Source organism: Syngnathus leptorhynchus, chromosome 17 (genome assembly GCF_054491065.1).
Source record: "Syngnathus leptorhynchus isolate UIUO chromosome 17, UIUO_Slep, whole genome shotgun sequence".
In the NCBI taxonomy this organism is placed as follows: Eukaryota; Metazoa; Chordata; class Actinopteri; order Syngnathiformes; family Syngnathidae; genus Syngnathus; species Syngnathus leptorhynchus.
The window spans coordinates 4,367,501-4,385,861 of record NC_141211.1 but is presented as its reverse complement, the minus strand read 5'-3'; the positions used below and the strand labels follow the sequence as shown (position 1 = coordinate 4,385,861).

Sequence of the window (18,361 nt, the reverse complement as noted above, 5' to 3'; positions counted from 1 at the left end):
TAAATCTTTCCACAGTATTCATCTCAGCCATACGAGACGACAAATTAGGGCAGAAAACGCGGGTTTTTCCTTCTAATTGGTGAATTATGTCGTGTTTTTTAAAAAAAATAATTAGTTCTTAGTGGGAGAAGTCATCAATGGATTTGCTTAGTGCTTTACAAAGCGGTCAACACTTCCACCCTGTGGACATTTGTTGTAACAGCAGAATTGGGACGGAATCGTTAGTTGCGTAAAAAACAAAATACATTATCTCCAATGATTTCAGGAATGTTTTTTGTTTGGATGAAAGAGGAGAGACAAAATCTTTGAGTGTATGTATTTAAATCAAACACAATTTAAATAGACTTCGATTAGGTGCACATACATATCAGAAAACATTAGTGGTACATAGTACCAAAATTCCTTTCTACACCCCAGTAAGGCTCAAAAGAAAACCAAAAAACAGCCTAAGTCATTGAGCACAGTTGTTTCTGAGATGCATACAGAAAAAAAAAAACAGCGGCCACCATTAGACAAAAAAAGTACTGACGTATATATATGGGAGAAACCAGTCTACAATATACATATATAGCTATATATACCATTTAGAACATGGAATTTTCCATCACAACTGGAGCATTTGTATTCATTTTGGAGTTTTTTTTGTCCTACACTCTCAAAAGGTGCCAAGAGGTTTAACACAAGAGGTATCGGGTCTTCCTCCATCTCATTGTCATTTGCAGATCCTCTATAAATAAAATGTATCATTGGTCAGGCAAGTTTAAGGGGTGCATAAGTAACTGTTATTTAGCTATCTTGAAGAAAAGCTGTCTTCTAAAAACAAGGAATGATCGTTAAAAAGAAGAGGCAATAAGGGAGGTGTGTCTTGAGGAAACGAGCGTAATTCAGTCTGCGTGACATCCCTCCAGAGGTCCGAGATGAAACAACACAACGAGAGTCTGCAACAGTTTGGTTGTAATCTTGACCCGACATGCTTCGTCTTTGTGCAAGAAGTGCTTGAAGAACCAGACTGAATTGGAAAGACTCCCCCCCCGTCATGTGATGCAAGAGCTTGGCTGCACTTCCACTGACCGCTGCGCACCTTCATAGTGTTTTGGAATTGGAACAATGAGGTACTTTCACTTTGTTGGAGGGTAAGCCTTGTGTGTGTGTGTATAGCTGGCCAGCATTTTGCAAGGAGACAGTCTTGTCAGGGTCATAACTGCATGGAGACAAAAAAAAAAAAAAAAAAGTATTTTCAATTGCCGTGGACTGAGATGTTTTTTGTTTTTTTTAATACAAACCTTGGTGGACTTTCCGGGACTGTCTTGGTTTGACTGAACAACATCGTTGACAATCATTTTAGCAATCTGCCAGGCCATTTCCTCCTGAGCCTACAATCAAGATTTTAAGAACATTCATGAAGTGACAATCTTATGTCAAGGTGCATTTGAATATTTGTCCTTGTGCTTTCACCTCATTTGAGTTGCCTTGGACCCATTTCTTCATTGCTTGAGAAAACATGAAGCCTAAATTGGAACAAAGGAGGAATTAAACGCAAGGGGTCAACACCGCCATGCGTAAAATGCTGGAGCTTCTCACTGTACGTAAGATGCCAAGCGAGTAAGAGTGTATCATACCTTTGGATTTCTTCACGTCTGGTTCGGGTTCTGCCTCCCTGATAAATTGGCCCAACTCATTCACTCTCCCAAATGTCATTTTTCTACAACAAGAAAAAATGGAGCAAAATAAGTAGTGGCCTATAAAAAGGTTCAATATTTGAAGGATGGTAAGTTTTGGGGGTGTGCACACTTCTGCAAACTGACTTTTAATTGGTTTCAGTTTTTATTAAAAAAGTGTATTTACACTACAGAGTTTCATGGGACTTAAATTGTGAAATGGTGAGCAATAGTAGAATAAGAACAATATTCAACACTCACCCAGCATATGGCCTCTGGTACAAAGATTCGGGGTCAAGACTGGCGACGTCCACCGTGATGGCCTCGTCGAAGTTTTTCAAGATCTTTATCGCTGCCTTTTTGACACCAGACTGTTGTAGAGACACCATCGTTCAAAATATGTCACTGCTCTACAATTAATGATCTCTCCTTACTCTTTGGCATTAACAAAGACTCCCCGGTTTGTAAATGTCATGAAATATCAGCCCCGCCCACCCCCAGGGTGCTTGGAGGACACGAGTGAGGCTTTGGGGTCACCTGCATCAGAGAGGCCTCGCCGGCACTTGAACTGGAGCGCTCGTTGTCCACCGGTCCGCCCTGACCCGGAGTGTTGACATTCACAAACTCGTCGGCCCGCACCGAATTGAGGAGGTCGCTCAGATATTTGTAGTAAAGGTTACTCGAAAGGAAGCCTGGCATGTACACCTAAACGCACGCACAAAGGGGATTCTTAAAAGGACTTCAGTATTGAGAAGAAAAAAAAAAAAAAAAAAGATTCCTCCCGTACCCTCTCCATGGTGGTCCAGGCTTGTCTAAGTGGAGTGGTAAAGCATTCCGGAAGAGGCCCCCCCTCCCGGCAGATGTTAGACTCGATCTCCATGCGTACCGTGTCGCCAAATCCCAGAGGGTTCGTAGCTTGGAGTGAGAAATACCTAAGGAACAAAAAAAAAAGATAAGCAAGGCAAAGTGCTTTGGTGGTTTTTTATTGACACCTACTTGTCGTAAAGAATCATGGCGTCGTTTTGAGCCTCCTGGCCGTCATACTGGCCCCTCTTAGCCGCGAGCTGATTTTGGAAGTTGTCTGCCGCGAGCCAGAACTGCAGTACATTCATCGCCTCCTCCTTTTCCATGTACTGCAAAAGTTGACAAACATTTCACTCAAGTTTCCTTAAGTCTGTCATCAGTATGTTTTGTTATTGGAGGGGGAAGGAACCAGGAAGTGATGCAACGCATTGTGCAAGACAAGCTTCGGTTATAGCAAAGAGGTTTGTACAGATTCATTCTGGCTGTTATTTTTGGTCTTCACCTTTTTGGTTCTCATAAAAAGATAACAGGTTGATATTTTGCACCGACTCACCTCAGAGAAGTAGAAGAGAGCTGACTCGCAGAACAAGATGTCCGCCAGAAACACAGAGCCGCTTGTCAACACTTCAATCTGGTATTTACAAAAATGATGACTCCGTAGGAATTCGATAAAGTACCTACATTGAGAGAGAATTAGTTCAAGTATAATCGTTCCAACTCAGGCTGTGTGACTTAGTAACTTACTGTTGCTCTAAGATGGTGAAGATGACCGACTGTGCGATGACGAAGCAATTTGGGTCAACCATGCCATCCTCGCCGCAAATCTTAGCTAATGTCAGAAAGAACAGGAACAGAGTTATACGTTATCGTTACTACTCGGAGGAATTCCGTCCATCTTACCAACTATATCATTTCGGATCTGTTCCGTGATTGGGATGGGCCTGGCGGCATCCGGGGAGACGTACTTGGTGAAGATGGTAACGGCGTCTTTTTCGATATCTAAAACAAGTAGGATTACGTACTTGTGCGTGATTCCATAACATTTTTCCAATCATGCCTTACTTCTCATGAGCTTGTCCGAGAGATCTCGCAAGGTGATGTTGGACTGCACTTTGGAAGGAGTCCCCGTCCTGGATGGAGCCCGCCTGCTGGGAGTTCCGGCTCGAGGGCTTCCGGGCGCCATGCCGCCTGCGCCTGTGCTGGAAGGTTCTCGCTGCTCAAGCTGCGCCTGCGCCGCGTCTCCTGCGCTGTTCCAGCCCAGGGCAACGGAATTGTGCTTGGGGAGCTCCGTCACCTCGGAGCCGTCGGGGGAGTCGCTGACGGGTTCGGCCAAGGAGCTGTGTTTGACCGAGTTGAGGCTGTGCGCTCGGACCCATGACCAGCTGGTGGCGCGGAAGTTCTCAGCCTCCAGCCAAAAGCGAACCAGATGCTCGGCACCCTGACGCTCCGTAAAACGCATGTAATGGGGGATGGCCACATTATCCCGGAGCACCTGGTCCACCGTCTTGGAGAGCCGAGAGCGGGTCTCCTGCGGCTGATAGTTCACGCTGGAATGACCTGCAGCACACGACACATGTACTTGAAATAAATGGAAGTCGAAGGTCCAATCTGAAAAATTTGATGTTTATAAATCGCATTTGACTTTCTCATTGTAGCTGAATATGTCGTCCAGAGTGAGCGAAATTTTAAATCAACTTGTGTTTTGTGAAGTTCCTGAAAGCTCCAGAGTGGTACAAAGTGCACTCACAAAGAATGTTTTGCTAACACGGTTGAAATGAACTACTAGCGGCTAACGTTTGTTTTGTTGTGAATGACGAGAGACGGCTGGAATAACGTCAAGCATTCTAAAAGGATGAAATCACAAGAATGTGCCTGAGGGCTGCACAGCAAATTCAAGGCCACATTTTTTTTTTTTTTTTCTCAAAAGGGCATTTTTGTCATTCCAGGTACATCCCCGTCACATCAAAATTGAAAACTTAGTGGTTGGCTCACCACATTGTAAATTTGCATCAAACTATGAGTCATCATTATTCTTTTCTTCCAGTCTGTTTCACTTATGTTTTGTTGCATGGGCTGTGGTACTGGTTCTTCCACCTATGTGATGCCCAGCCCATATATCCCATACTAGCCATTCATCACTGCATGTTTACTCAAAGATCAGTTAGAGCAGTTATTTCACCATATTCATCTTGACTTTATTTTTGCCAGAGTAAACCACTGCACATTTTTCTTAGCCTCTCTGCTTTGGTTATACAATTTGACGGAGAATACATCTCGAAAGTTGGAAGAAGAAAAAAAAAAAATCAGGGTACGTACCGAGATCACCAAAGTGCGCAGCTTCCATGTGGCTGGGTTGCTTCTTGAGGATGGCCGTGCGACCACGGGCGAAGGAGTCCATGTTGGCAGAGATGGCGTTGATGGCCACGTGGCTGGGCCCCGCAGCTTCCTGTATAGCATGGTTGTTCTTCAGTGGCAGCGATGGAGAGTGAGGGCTGACGAGACCTTTGAATGAAGGGTTCACAGGATAGTTGGTTTTTAACATCGCGGATGACTCGCTTATTGAGTAATTATGAACTCACCTCTGTTGACTTTTGTGTCGGTCACTCGCTCAGGTTCTTTGCTTTTGGCTGAGGTTGGGGGGGACAAAAGACGAGCATTTGTCATTTCCAATTAAGGGTTGAGACCAGCATAGTGGACGGCAAAGTTTAACATTGGTGTCTTCAGAAAAAATAACAAATACTGACCCTAGTTGCCAAATTCCAACAAAAAAGCAAAGAACTGGGAAACTGGACTTGATCGTGAAAGACCTCTTTGGAGACTCTTTCTTGTAATCTATGGATTTTGTCGAAACTAACGTAGCACACAATGAATTCAAACGCCCCAAGAAAACAGCCAACTTCCCAAAAGCAACTGTAAATGACAGAGAGGTCCTTTCTTCACATTTCCTCCTGCTGAGTCAGCTGCTTTACATCCTTATAGCCTATGGGGGAAATGTTTCCTCTCCCAACTGTAGAGTTTCACTTTCCCCCAGCTTGAGTGAGTTAACTGCTGGTTTAGTCATAAATAGAATTGCTTTAACTTGTTGACTGGGGCCTTTTAGTCGTTATTCATTTATTTAGAAATCAGCTGTCAAAGTACACCTTTACGCATACAGGTATTCCTTTTTTTTTTTTTTTTTTTAATAAAATAGTGAATATGTTAGCATTACTTAATACAATTTCCACGTTATTTTGTACAGAAACTGCATTATATCAGGCAACGATGATGATGATGGGGAGGCTACTCGGAAGCTAACCATCGTTTACTTACTACATGAGCCGCACTGCAGGCGATCGCCGAGCCAAAAGTTAGCTTTGACAAAATATCACTTACACTTTACTTGCCATTTGATCTAAGTTTCATTTTTTCTCTCTCGCTGTCTTTTCTAGCTACAGTTGACGTTGCAGCTGAGAAGGCTTCCTCACCTTTCCGCTTGAAAAACGACATGACGGGTTTACTCCGAACGTTTCCTCAGCTCACTGACACCATCTCGTGAGTTGACAGCTCCCGTCATTCAAATTTACCCGCAATGTACACTCAACACATTGAAAGGGTGTGCGAGTGTACACCCGGCGAACGCTGTCAAATTCCAATTTTTGCCAGAGCGCCAGCCAGATCAGCAGCCATGTTGTCAATAAATGTCCAACTTCCGGGCTTCTGGCACGCGAGCATTTTGGGAAATGTAGTTCGAAGACGCGTATGTACAATAATTTGTTGTAAAACAAGATTAAACTCCAAATTATTAAACATTCTAATAAGAAAATAATTGCTGTATTGTTGTACATAAATATACGATTACCTTCCAATCGAGTAATTTTTAAATGTATTTTACAAATGATTAAAATAAACATTCTAAGTTTGAACACTATATTTATTTTGAAAATAAATATATTACTGTACACAATATAAATTTTTTAATTGACCGTGCAATATTGTATACTATATATATTTAGTTAAAGACAGAAAAGGTGCATTATAATGTTAGAAAGTTAGACTAGTTTTACGCACCTCGTTTGGGCAGCAGCACTGTGTGACTGTGACCACAAGAGGGCAATGTTTACTGCTCATATACCACAGGGGACGCCCGTTTGACCAGGAATTCAATGATGGATATTCAAGAGACACATTTTTGTGAGTTTCTATTTATGATCCATGGCTTCATGTGTAAATAACTGTAAATCATCATCACAAACAGATTTGGTTCATCTTTTATTTCACTATATAAAAGAGGGGACAACGTTCACATTTAGCCTCAAAATTTCAGTACAACATATTTAAATTCTTCTCAAAGAAAGTAAAATACAATATTTTTGAACTTTTATTTTTTATTCTTTTATGAAAAATACCAAATCGTATTACTCAGTTTTTTGCAGTATTTCTTCAATATGTTGCAGACCTGACAGCATGAAAGGTTGGCTTTGTACAAAGCAGAAAAAAAGGGGCCTCTTTGCGTTACTTTGCCTCCTTTCGATCACCATCTGAACATGCAATGAGGGCAACTACACAAATCTTATAGATTTAACCGGTGCAGTGAGATGCTTGATACAGACAGGCTTGCAATGCAACACTAAGAAGAAGAAGAAAAAAAAAATCATCACGTTTTGTGTTTTACCTCCCTATAGAGTCCCAACTAACTTTTTTTTTCTTGACAAAGTGGCGGGTAACAAATTCTGTGGTGAACGTTTCCGTACAACTTACCATGAATATGGTAAGTGAGCAAATGTGACTACAAAATAACATCACAACCTGAATAGACTTCAAAAAACAAATTCCTTAGAGGATCTCTCTAGTTGCACACAACTGTACAGGCACATATATATATAGATATTTCAAATAAATAGGGCTAATCTGGCCAAGAATCAGTGGGGAGAGAATGTCTGCTTAAGAAATAGACACTCTTTGCCAACCATTCATTCCTTTCACCCCCCCCCCCCCCCCCCACACACACACACACACACACACACACAAACTCCTCCTCCACATGCGCAAAGCCAGAAAGACAGAAAAAGGAAACAACAGAAATATTATAAAACATAAATGCAGTTGTGGAATGCCTCTAAACAGGGGACAAGGCTCGACGCCGCGTCCCCGGGCTTGATCCGGTGCCACGGCAACCAGGCTGTGGCCTCCAAAATCCCTGAACCAGGGCGGCTTCCGAACGCTTTCTCATCCGGCTGGTGGGAATGCGTTCGACTCTCCTCTTATTTCAAACGTAACTTTATATGAAGAAGACCACAAAAAAAGTCACCACCTTCCTATGCAGGGGGCGGGGGAGACTCGGAATAAGATTGGGGGGTGGGTGCTGTACAGTCAAGAGGAGATGCCCGCTTGCAGGAGAGGACCGGAAGTCGTCAGCAGTCTCTCGCTCTCCGTTTGTCACCCCGACGTGGGCGAGATGGGCTTAAACGTCGGTGGAGAAGTAGAGCGTGTTTCGCTTGAGCTCAGCAAAGGAGATGGGAGGATGCTGCAGGTAGTAGAGCAGCACTTGCACCTGGACACACACAGACAGGTCACACTTATAAGCATTTTCTCAAATGTTATGAGCTCCTTGTGATGTGTGATTGCAAGTTCTACAATTATTATTATTTTTTTTTTTAAATAATGGAAAGTGCCTTTGCTTCTTGCTTTATTTCATTATGTGAGTGCGCTTCACTTATGTGCCAATTTGAGCTCGCATCCAGTCAGCTTTAGCGTTTTACGTACTTTGAACAAAAACAAAGCCCCTTAGGTGATCTCCAAGACAAACACTGACTTGGTGGAACGGATGCATGAAGCTCTCTCTGTGCATGCTATACTATTTTAGGAGATTTACACAGTTTGAGGGGTTTTTTTTTTTGGTCATAAAATGACAGGAATGAGCAAGAAAACGACTTCCCTCGTGATAAACGAATTGATGCGGAATGGCTTCGAGACCTTAATATGGCTTATTTTGAGACAGGAACCAATCAAACGAGTTATTATAAATTATAAACAATTACAAACGCAGCTGTTGTTGCTAATATGCCCAAAAGATAACACAGTGTGCATTTACCTGTGCCATGACGTCATGTGACCAGATGTCAGAGGCCGAGGTAATATTCTGTCCCTTGGTGCTCTCCGACTCGGAAGGTCTGAGCAGAGTGGGGCCAAATACTGTCGCCAGGTTATGGAGGGACATCTTATTGATGGGTTCCTTCTCTGCCACCCTGTGGGAGGAGTCAAACGAGGCCAGCGTTCAAAACAAGTTCAAGAAATAGCTGTACTTGTACGGCGCTAACAATTTAGCTTCGGTGGAGAACAAATGAGAAATGTACCGTTTGAGGTGCTCCAGCAAAGTGAGGAAGGTCATGAGGTTGGGGTCGGGCAACGAGCGTAGGAGGTGCATCATGCAGTTCTCCTTCGCCGCAGGGTCGGAGAGCGCTACGGAAGAGAGGCATTACGTCCAGCTCCAAAATCCCACACCGAGGTAAAAAAACTCCGTCTTACATATTCCCTCCATGAAGGCCGGGTACAGGCGGTCGGTGAGCAAAGGTTCCGGCAGCTCCCTGAAGTACAGCTTGAGGGTTCCGGCGATGGCGTTGATGTCCATGTCGCTCAGCATCACCAAGATGTCTTTGGTATCTAAGGGGTCAGCCAACCCCGGTTACAAACTCAAGCCCAAATTCTCAGTGACTGAGCTAAAAAATGCTTCTGAAGACTTCTTACTGGTATCAAATGCCGTTTTGAGGTTCTGGATATCAGTGGCCACCCCTGAGATCCTGTAGATTCCCACTTCGTCGATTCCCCTCTTCTCCACTTCCTCAATGCACTGGCGGACAATGTAAGGCACTTTGGAGCGCTCGCGCCTGTAAACAAGAAACATCATGTAGCCATTTTGGGGGCGGGGCTTCTTTCGTGACACTTCCTACCACTAGGAATTCATTGATGGGGTCAAAGGGGTCACACCAATTTGGACTTACTTTGTTACCACATTGATTTTGACTCCAAACACACCGCTCTGTTTTTTGGATGGCGTCCGCTTCAAACTCAGGTCCCTGCTTGTAAACTTCATAGAGAATTCCACCTTTATCTAAAAACACCCCCACACACACACACAAAAAGAAAATTCTAAGTATGCAGCACCCATGCCTGGCCCCCCCCCCCCTCGTGACCAGTCTGTTAATTTAATATTTGAAGCTTTTAGTCCACCTCTAAACATAAATCCAGACTTTAATAAATCAGGAGCCGGATTGGCTTTCAGGAAATTTGTAAAAAGCTATTTTGTTTGACATCTCACCCCGTTCATCTCGATGACGTCCATGTGCCAGTTCTTGGACTGCACCGTTTGAGGATCCAGCTGGAAGACACAACAGAGACAGATTTTGAGTGATGGCAAATATGCCGGCTGGATAAGCTACATTATCATCACGGGGGTCTGGTTTGCGTGTTTAACATCAGATTAGAGTTACAAAGACAGATCTGACATCTATGTTGCTTTCTGAAACCACTTTCAGGGGTTTTAGTTGTGTTATGTCAACACAACCTCGAATAAAGAACTTTGGCAATCAAATACTTTGGCAACATTAGGCTTCAGCCATTAAACGTTCTCTAGGAGCGCATTTCATTGTCTCGTAAAAATGCCATTTGTTGCTTTTCCCAGCAGAGATTGACTTTGAGATGAGTGACGGGTCATTATTGCAAGTCAGTCTTTACACGGCTACCGCCATGAGTGATGCCTCTCCTAGACCCAATTGATGGAAAAAAAAACAAAACAAAAATTCCCTCCCCCTTTGTACGCTGCTGAAGCCTGATTAAAAATGAATGGTCTCCAATAGGGTTGTAAAAACTAAGTGGAGCATATAGCGAGCAGCGTTTACACTCAGTGACCTTCACCCAAACAAACGCTTTACTGTCCTTAACTTTCAGGATTCCAGCAAATTTAGCAAAACGTCAGTGACGAATTGAGTTCTTAATTGTGAGTGATGAATCAGCTTCTAAAGTCTCCTATAGTACAAGTTGAGGAAAAAAAAAAAAAGTCACATGACCCTGTTCAATTTTAAAGGTTTAAAAATAAACAAAACACAGTCTCTGTTCAGCCTTACTCTCGGAAAATTAAATATAATGACAGGAACATTTGTTTACATTTGTATTCCGGCCAAAAAGGGAGTTAGATGGAAAATCCCACCGCATAGAGAACCTTTGGTTTATAATTATTATGATCACATGACAAGGACCTTACATGTGTGTGTGTGTTTCATCATCACATGATTCCCACATTACATGAAAGTTTTCTTTGTAATCATATGTAAAAATTAAGGAGAAGAGAAACTGCAGCTTCTCAAAACCCAAACATACTGGATTATTTTGTTTCACAATATTGCTATGCTTAAATATTCATTAGCTTCAAAGAGCTTCTGAGTCCCTTTAATTAGATATGAGACTCAAATGGCACAGCTTGCTTTATTAGGCTCACGGGATGATGAGATGAGAACGTTGTTCCAGATGTGACACATCCCCGCTCGTGTTCCTCACTCACATGAAAGAAGGCAACGTGACTATTTTTAGGGACATGAACCACATCAGCATGTTTACATGCGAAGGGCGGCAAGCTCGACTTTCTTTCCTCAACAGCAGCTGATGTCACCGTGGGCCATGTGAGCGCTTGGTTACTATGTTGGCCACATTGCCGCCCGGTCCAATGGGCGAGGGCTTTGAGACGGCCGAGGCTTATGATTTGCGGAGCGTGCATATCTCTGCGGGCACGGAGAGATTCTCTTCTCGGGTGTGCGCAAAGCAACAGAGGCACGCATTCCACTTATTACGCAACACGGAGTCTGGGTGACTAAGACCGCTGATGCGGACAAAATAGACAGTGTTATTGAGCCCTGAATTTAAAATTCCATCCTAAATTCATTCTACAAAAGGAACACAGAAGATAAATTCATAATTATCATCCAAACAATGATTAGCTCGGCTACTACGTGCTACTTGATTTAATCTAGTGTAATGGAAACAAATCAGGACCAGAGCTGCATTTTTAGCGATGAGTCTTCAATGTCGGCTGGAATGCAATGTCAAAAATCGCAAGGGGTGCCAATTGGTGTTCAGCATTTTTGTTACTTGGCCTAGAGTGGAAATGCAAACCAGATTGAGATTTACTAGCCCTCAGTGTGCTGTGGTGAGCAGAACTGAACTACTCAATGGAAACATGAAAAAATTCTATGATATTGCATAAAAGGCTTTTTTTTTTTTTCATGTACATATACCAATAAGGTTGGAAAGGATTACATACTTGCATTTCCCTGACCAGGACTTTTGGAACAAATTTAATTTGTGAAGCGAGTTTCCATTTTATCTCATCAGCACTAATCAAAATATGAAAAGTCACTTAGGCTAAAATGTAGCACGGGCAGAAAGTGGAATAACTGCGGATAAAAATGCTCAAATTTGGTTGCCTTCCAATGAGTAAGCTGTTACGACAGCTCCATTGTTCTCAACTCTAAGCTGGCTGAAAGTGCACAAAGAAAACACAAAACAAATCCAGCAAACAGGTCACCAGGCAGAGAACATGATGTCGAGCAGATAAGCAAATCCCCGGCAACAATCGAGTATGAGCATCATCACAATTTGTGCCCGTTTGGCACAGTCTCACTTTAGTCGAATGACTTTTTAAAGCCAGACCTTTTCCGATTACATCTCATTTCACCTTTCTTGGGCTGAGAGACTAAAAACAATTCTTGTCCGCTTCTCTTATATGAAAATATGGCTGATTTTGAAAAAGTGGTTTAGCACTAGAAAAATATTGCAAATTTTTTTTAAAAACAAGTAGTTATAATTCCAACACAGGCAAGATTAGTATTATTAGATCATTTAAAAAAAAAAAAAAAAAAAAAAGCTGCAACAACACACCAAGGAATGTATGTGCTCCTCTGTCAAAACAGCAATCACAGTCATGCCGAAGCTGACATGCGGGATAGGGGTGGAAACAAAGAGAGATTTGTAGCAGACTTTATAGGATCAAAAGGTAACTGAGCTCACAAATGAAGTGAAGCACTGCAAGTGTACTCATAAAAGCAGCGTTACAAAAAGCCTCTTTGAATGCGAGCGAGTGTGGATGAATGGGACTAATTCATGCGGGAGATGCTTAGACACACTCTTGGTGAAATAAGAAAAACCGCAAGCGTCCTAAAAAAAAAAAAAATGTCAAGAACTATCTTCATATTTTAAAGAAGCACTTATTAATTGCATCAAATATGGCTATATAAAAAAGCAGCAGAACCCTTTGTGAGAAACCAATTAGCTACAAGGTCAAACTTGTAACAAACGCTGCCCTTGGGAAGTAAGTACCAGGAAAAACAAGAGGCAAATATGCACGTGACAGTTAATTAATGAAGAAGAACAAAGTGCAGCATGTGAAATGCCAGAGGGGAACGCTTCCACTCTTGGGCAGACAGTACTCCGATTGACCACAAGGAGACGCTAAAGGTTACTTACGTTTCCATTTGGAAAGACCGCACTCCCAATAATATTGGTGTTTGTCAAACAGAAACTTTTAATTTCATTTCATTTCTATTTTAAAAAGCCGCTTATGTATGTTTGTAATGAGAAACCATCTTGCGTGATCTATTCACACTGGTTGAACAGAGCAGATGCTAAGAACAATAGCCCCAATCTGTGCTGAATGACACCAGGCGGCGTGACCACACAAAAATTCAAGTAGACAGATGGAGGCGATAAAGTGACGGATGAATAGATGGAAGGTAAGAGTCGAGCACATGTCAGAAACCTTTTGTCTGAGCAGTTTGCTGCGGACGCGACCCCATAATTTGGCCCCGGTGTTGGTGTGTCTCTTGAGTACAGGAGTCTGTGGTTGGCTGGACAGGTTGTGCTGATTCTCATCCACGCAGCACTGCTGCTCCAAATGCTCGCACACCGAGTTCAGGTTTACATCCGACACGAGGATCTCCGTCATCCCAAAATCTCAGGTGGAGGTGAATCCTTTTGTAGCCTGATCAATTTAAAGCTCCTGATTGTGATGATTGAAGCAAAAAAAAAAAAGTCTCCAGTAGATTCTGTTAGATCTTTGTTTCAAAAATGATAAAAGGATAAATAGCAGGAGAAGAAAATGTTGCCATGGTTTTCTTATAAGCTTGATAATAATTCCACTACGGAGCCTGATCCAAAGTCAGCTGCCAACATCTCCTCGCTGTGTGCAGTTTGACGACCAACACAGATAGCGCAAGCGTTGACAGAGTGAGAGAGGGAGCGAGCAAAAGAGAGACGGAGCGGGGAGGGAGTGAATTCACCCCACCACTGGAGCGGCCGGGCTTCTCCAGATGTTGGTGGACACACCTCCAACAGAGAGGAGAGAGGGAGGGGGCACAGTGGTGTATAATGTTGTTGTTCGGCCATTTGACCTTTTGTCAACCTTTCCCAGAGTTGGTCAGTGAGCAGGCGACAATGTGACGCAGATGATGTCGAATGGGGAAGTGAGCTAAGTGGCAATAATGAATATGAAGAGAAAACAACAGAACATGTTTCAAATGAAACCAGCTTTCTTTTCCTTCCTGCCCCGCCGATTAAGCCTTTTGTTGCAGATGACGCAATTCTAGTTCTCATTCCCAGTGTTCCTTCACCCACTTTCAAAGTCAGTCACCATGAATGTGCTTTAGCCCTTTTTTACGCTACGCCTGTCTGCTGACATTGAAAAGTCATCGGCAGACAAGCGCACCGGCTCACATCTTCCAAGACACGTCAAAGGCAAATCACACTCTTTCTTTATTCAGAAAGCACAGTCTGTTCTTAAAAAAGGCGTCTGAATGGATCAATGGAGGCGCAGGAGGCTGGGCATTACTGTCAAACTCCATCTCCATCCACTGTCTCGCATTCCTTTTCTACTAGAGGGCAAAATATTCCACTCAAGAAAAGACACCAGGCTGCATTCAGGAAGTCTTTCTGTTGGAGAGTTGAATGACCCTGAGATTGTACAATTCAGAGTGTGAGCAATATTTTGGCAGAAAGGACACCACTTAATGGAAAATTGAGGGGAAAAAAAAAATGTTTTTGGAGCTATATCCATACATCACATACACAAAATAGCTATATTTACTTGGCGGTGGAGTTTAAATACTTCTATTATCTTGAAGAATGGTTTATGTTATTTATTTCAATTTATTTTAATTTATTAATTTCAATTTATTTTAATTTATTTCAATTTATTTATTTAAGCTGGTATAGAATTCTTGACACTTGTTTTGACTTTAGGATTTTTTTTTCTACTTGCGGGGAAAAAAAATGTTGCATAACAAGGTTGAACATAAATGTAACACTAATCCTCAATTTAGTGGGCATCACAGTAATGACGTTCCATGCGTTTGACATTTTCTTAAGCTTTTCATTGCCCCAAAAAAAGACATTATGACCCTGGAACAAATGATAAGTCTCACGACATCTTATGAGGGGAACGTGAATTTCTAAATTTGGAATCCCGCATAAATTGGAAGATGACTGGAGGACTGGGAGAAGAAGTCAATTTAACAGATAAATGGCGATAAATGGCAAGCAGCGAGTACGGCAATGTCGACTTTGTACAGCCAAAGACCTCAGTCAACCCCTAGCAGAATATATTTTTAACCCCCAACATTCGCAAGTCGGAGACGCACACACTCCATGCGTCACTTTTTGGAAAGAATGTCTGGGAAAACATTTTTTGGAGCGGGGAAATGAGAGGGAAGAAAACCCCAAGGGAGACATGAGATATTTTTAGATGAGAGAAAAGAAATGGAAAGAAATAGATATCTATCATCCGAGTGCATGTTTTGATCACAAATAGGGTTTAACATCCATAAAGCAGATAATAAGAGATAAGTGCATAAAAATAAAAGTCAAAAAGCTCAAGAGGGGGAAGTAATGTGTCTTATTGGCTTTCCATGACAATCAATCACCTTTCATCTGACTGGACAATTTACAGCGCAAGCCAGTTGGCAAGCGCCTTAACTTTCCTTCACAAAATAAAATTCAGCAAAACATTTAAACAAAACCCCAAAATGTGAAAAGCAGTCCTGGGTAGATCAGTGGAAAAAGCTTTGGAACATTTCAGCGCCACGGTTTTGATGAAATGTCCACGCAATGACAGGTTAATAGGGATCAATAAATAACAATTCACTTCAGGGATGAAAGCGAGAACTGTAGAACTTGGAAAGAACCGGTGTCAAACCCAAGGCTCGGGGGCGTGATTCTGGCCCGCCAAAGCAAATCAAGAGTCCCAATGTACCCCGTCGAATCAACATCGTGGTTCCCGCCCGTTCGGATTTTTGATTTATTTATAGCATTAAAAAGAAGCCTACGTCACATGTTGACAGAACACTGTGGTTCACACCAACTGCACGTACGAGAAAAGTCTATTCTGGAAATACCGCCACAACTCAAAGCCACATTAACACCCTACAAGATATTTAATTGTAGACTTTGAACATGAGAGTAACGTGCCAGGACAATATTTGTATTTCATGCTACTTGGGTTTAGTGGTTGCTTGGCTTTGCCGTGTGCAAAAAAATAAAAACATTTCTTGGAAGTTCATTCAAGTGGATAAAAGTGCTAAGGGGTGATAAATATAAGGGAGGATGATGGCTATATGTAATAGTTTGATAAAAAGATGAAAAGTAAAGTGGATAAGAGTCCTTGTGGGAAAAATCCCATCAAGAAAGGTTGCTGTGTGCATTTATCTTTGCGGGTTGGATGTGACCTCACACATTGCTTGACTGCGTGGGTCATAGTGACTACATCGACCTTGAACACCTCGTTTATCAATAAGAGGTTGTGCTGCATCTCGTTTTTCCTCCTGAGTCTTAATTCTGCATCCTGGCTAGAGAATATGGACAACTGAATGGGGGGTGAACGAGTTGCTGGTTTCCAAATTCACCCCCAGCCTTGAAGCAAAAGCTCAAATCACAATCATGAGCAGAGATGAATTAATGATCGATTTAACGGGTGTGCCACTCTAACATTAATATGCAATGGACCCCCCCCCCTCGTGATTAATTATGGCGGAGACAGGAGCTTGAGCTCATGACCTGCCCTGGTTTAGAATTCGTTTTGGTAATTAAACCAGAATAATACTAAAAAAGATTTTGGAAATTAAATTGGATTAGATTTTTTAACACTCACATGAAGAGGAAGAAAAAACGAAAATTTCTACCATCTCCATCCTTAATCGGGTCAATTGACCCACCTTGGAATTGAGCGGCAGCCAATCACAGAAAAGGAACAACACATCGCACTTTCTTTATATTTTAGAACACAGTGATCTCTTTAATAAATTGTTTTTCTTTTTTGGAGCTAAAATCGATTCATGTCATTTCATTTTTAATGAGTCTACAAATTTGGTGTCAAATTAAATTGAGTTACAATCTTAAATGAATTAAACTTGCAAGTCAAAATATTACTGCTCAAGTTTATGTTTGTGTGTCCACAATTGGAAGGGGTGCAAAAAAAAACAAAAAAAACGGGAGCGCATACAAGGTTTGCCAACCAGCCTGAGGGTTTTCGACAGATTATTCTGCTTTTCTTTTCATCTAAGCCTTTGGGGGTGATCTTCAACAGATTAACCGCTCCATCACTTATTAAACACTTTAGAGCAAAGGCAAGTGAGGGAGGAAAGAAGAAAGTAAAAGAGGGTTTCATTAGCCTCTTTTGGGTTGCAGGGTATGGTGAGGGGAAACAGGAGAGGCGCGAGACAAATAAATAATTTTGATTTAAGACTTGGTAGTCAACCACTTGTAATAAAACAATGGTGAATTGCAACATTTGGCGTTCTGTGGAAAGCATTTTGTGTTCTTCCCATTCCATTCCGTTCCTATTGCCACATTGCAGTGTATAATAATCAATGAACTGCATTGTGTCTGACTTTTTTGGATTCCATTCCAATGGGATCGGTACATCACAATAGCAAGAACAGATTATTAGTGGTTGAGTCTCAGTTGGTTTGTGTTTACATTGCGCAATGATCTTTGTGAAGTTGTGACTGTTCGTAGCCTCGTGTAGGCAGGAACCGGGCCATCTGTACAGCGTGACCCATTTTGAGCGATGAAGCGAGGGCAGCTTCCGAGGATGACACGCTACTGACCTGCTTGAATTATTTACTCTGGAGAGTCAAACCATGACTGACTGCATGCAGCCACCTGGAAGATTGCACGAGGGAAGGGAAGATGGGTGACTGGATTACGCAATAGTGGCGTATAGAAAACGGCTTCCGGTTGTCATCGGCAAATTTGACCATTTTGATCCCAATTTTGTTTTTATACATTATTTGTAAGACAGCAGATCTTGAAATAATAATAAAAATAGTCAGGCTCGTCTAAGACAAGTCACAATTATGGTAATATTAAAAGCAGTCAGTCACAATGCATGACCCAGTTTGTGTGTCGTCAGTTCCATCAAAATGGTAGCGCCTCAATAAATGCTTTGCAAAGAAGCAATTATTTTGTTCATCTGGGTCAGGAAAGAAATGCCTAACCCATATTTTCAAAGCTATTTTTTTTTCATAATAAACTATTTAAAAACTGAAGACAAAATTTGGACGTGAGGTTTGTGTCAGATAAAAATCAGCTGAACATTTTTTTTTTTTAATCAGCTCCCAGTATTGCCATGACAACTGGTGCCTGTCTCGACAACTCCTATGATGTTTGGATTTTTGCGTGAAAATAACCGGAGACGCCAGAAGAAAAATAAAATAAAATAAAAAAATAACAGTGGCCTGCTGACCTGCACGCTGACTTCATCAAACATCCTGGAGCGAGCCAAGAAGATTCAATATACCCAAACACCTCCTCTGCAAATCGTGAAACTCAACACATCCCGGCGATTACACAACACATTACACAACACATAAACGCCTACTCGG

General features: G+C 42.0%; 2 protein-coding genes across 7 annotated transcripts in view; both read right to left on the bottom strand.

Annotated features, from left to right (window-relative positions):
• Window positions 1–314: 314 nt before the first annotated feature.
• Window positions 315–6,161, bottom strand: akap10 (A kinase (PRKA) anchor protein 10). Its single transcript, XM_085936654.1, has 15 exons — window positions 5,927–6,161; window positions 5,042–5,089; window positions 4,779–4,964; window positions 3,525–4,019; window positions 3,363–3,461; window positions 3,207–3,291; window positions 3,016–3,139; window positions 2,655–2,791; window positions 2,446–2,590; window positions 2,196–2,363; window positions 1,920–2,029; window positions 1,620–1,702; window positions 1,456–1,508; window positions 1,284–1,373; window positions 315–1,201 (listed from the first exon to the last, which is right to left on the bottom strand). Exons 1-15 carry the CDS (start codon window positions 5,946–5,948, stop codon window positions 1,196–1,198), a joined length of 1,851 nt encoding a protein of 616 aa, XP_085792780.1. The 5' UTR covers window positions 5,949–6,161; the 3' UTR covers window positions 315–1,195.
• Window positions 6,162–6,697: 536 nt separating this feature from the next.
• abr (ABR activator of RhoGEF and GTPase) overlaps window positions 6,698–18,361 on the bottom strand; it is a 45,210-nt gene continuing 33,546 nt past the window's right edge. For all 6 annotated transcript variants that reach the window (XM_085935094.1, XM_085935093.1, XM_085935097.1 and 3 more), the window contains 7 exons: window positions 9,757–9,816; window positions 9,440–9,549; window positions 9,186–9,325; window positions 8,967–9,101; window positions 8,795–8,900; window positions 8,533–8,686; window positions 6,698–7,992 (listed from right to left, as the gene is read on the bottom strand). In XM_085935094.1, coding sequence (XP_085791220.1) covers window positions 7,903–7,992; window positions 8,533–8,686; window positions 8,795–8,900; window positions 8,967–9,101; window positions 9,186–9,325; window positions 9,440–9,549; window positions 9,757–9,816 — 795 coding nt within the window. In that variant the 3' untranslated portion in view covers window positions 6,698–7,902. The remainder of the gene's footprint in view (window positions 7,993–8,532; window positions 8,687–8,794; window positions 8,901–8,966; window positions 9,102–9,185; window positions 9,326–9,439; window positions 9,550–9,756; window positions 9,817–18,361) is intronic.

What these genes read in the sequence shown, in the direction of transcription:
- akap10 (XM_085936654.1), bottom strand. Translation starts at nt 5,948, where the DNA reads ATGTCGTTTTTCAAGCGGAAAG. An exon ending in CGACACAAAAGTCAACAGAG is followed by an intron (nt 4,965 to 5,041) that starts GTGAGTTCATAA and finishes CTTCATTCAAAG; the next exon opens with GTCTCGTCAGCCCTCACTCT. An exon ending in CTCGGACAAGCTCATGAGAA is followed by an intron (nt 3,462 to 3,524) that starts GTAAGGCATGAT and finishes TACTTGTTTTAG; the next exon opens with ATATCGAAAAAGACGCCGTT.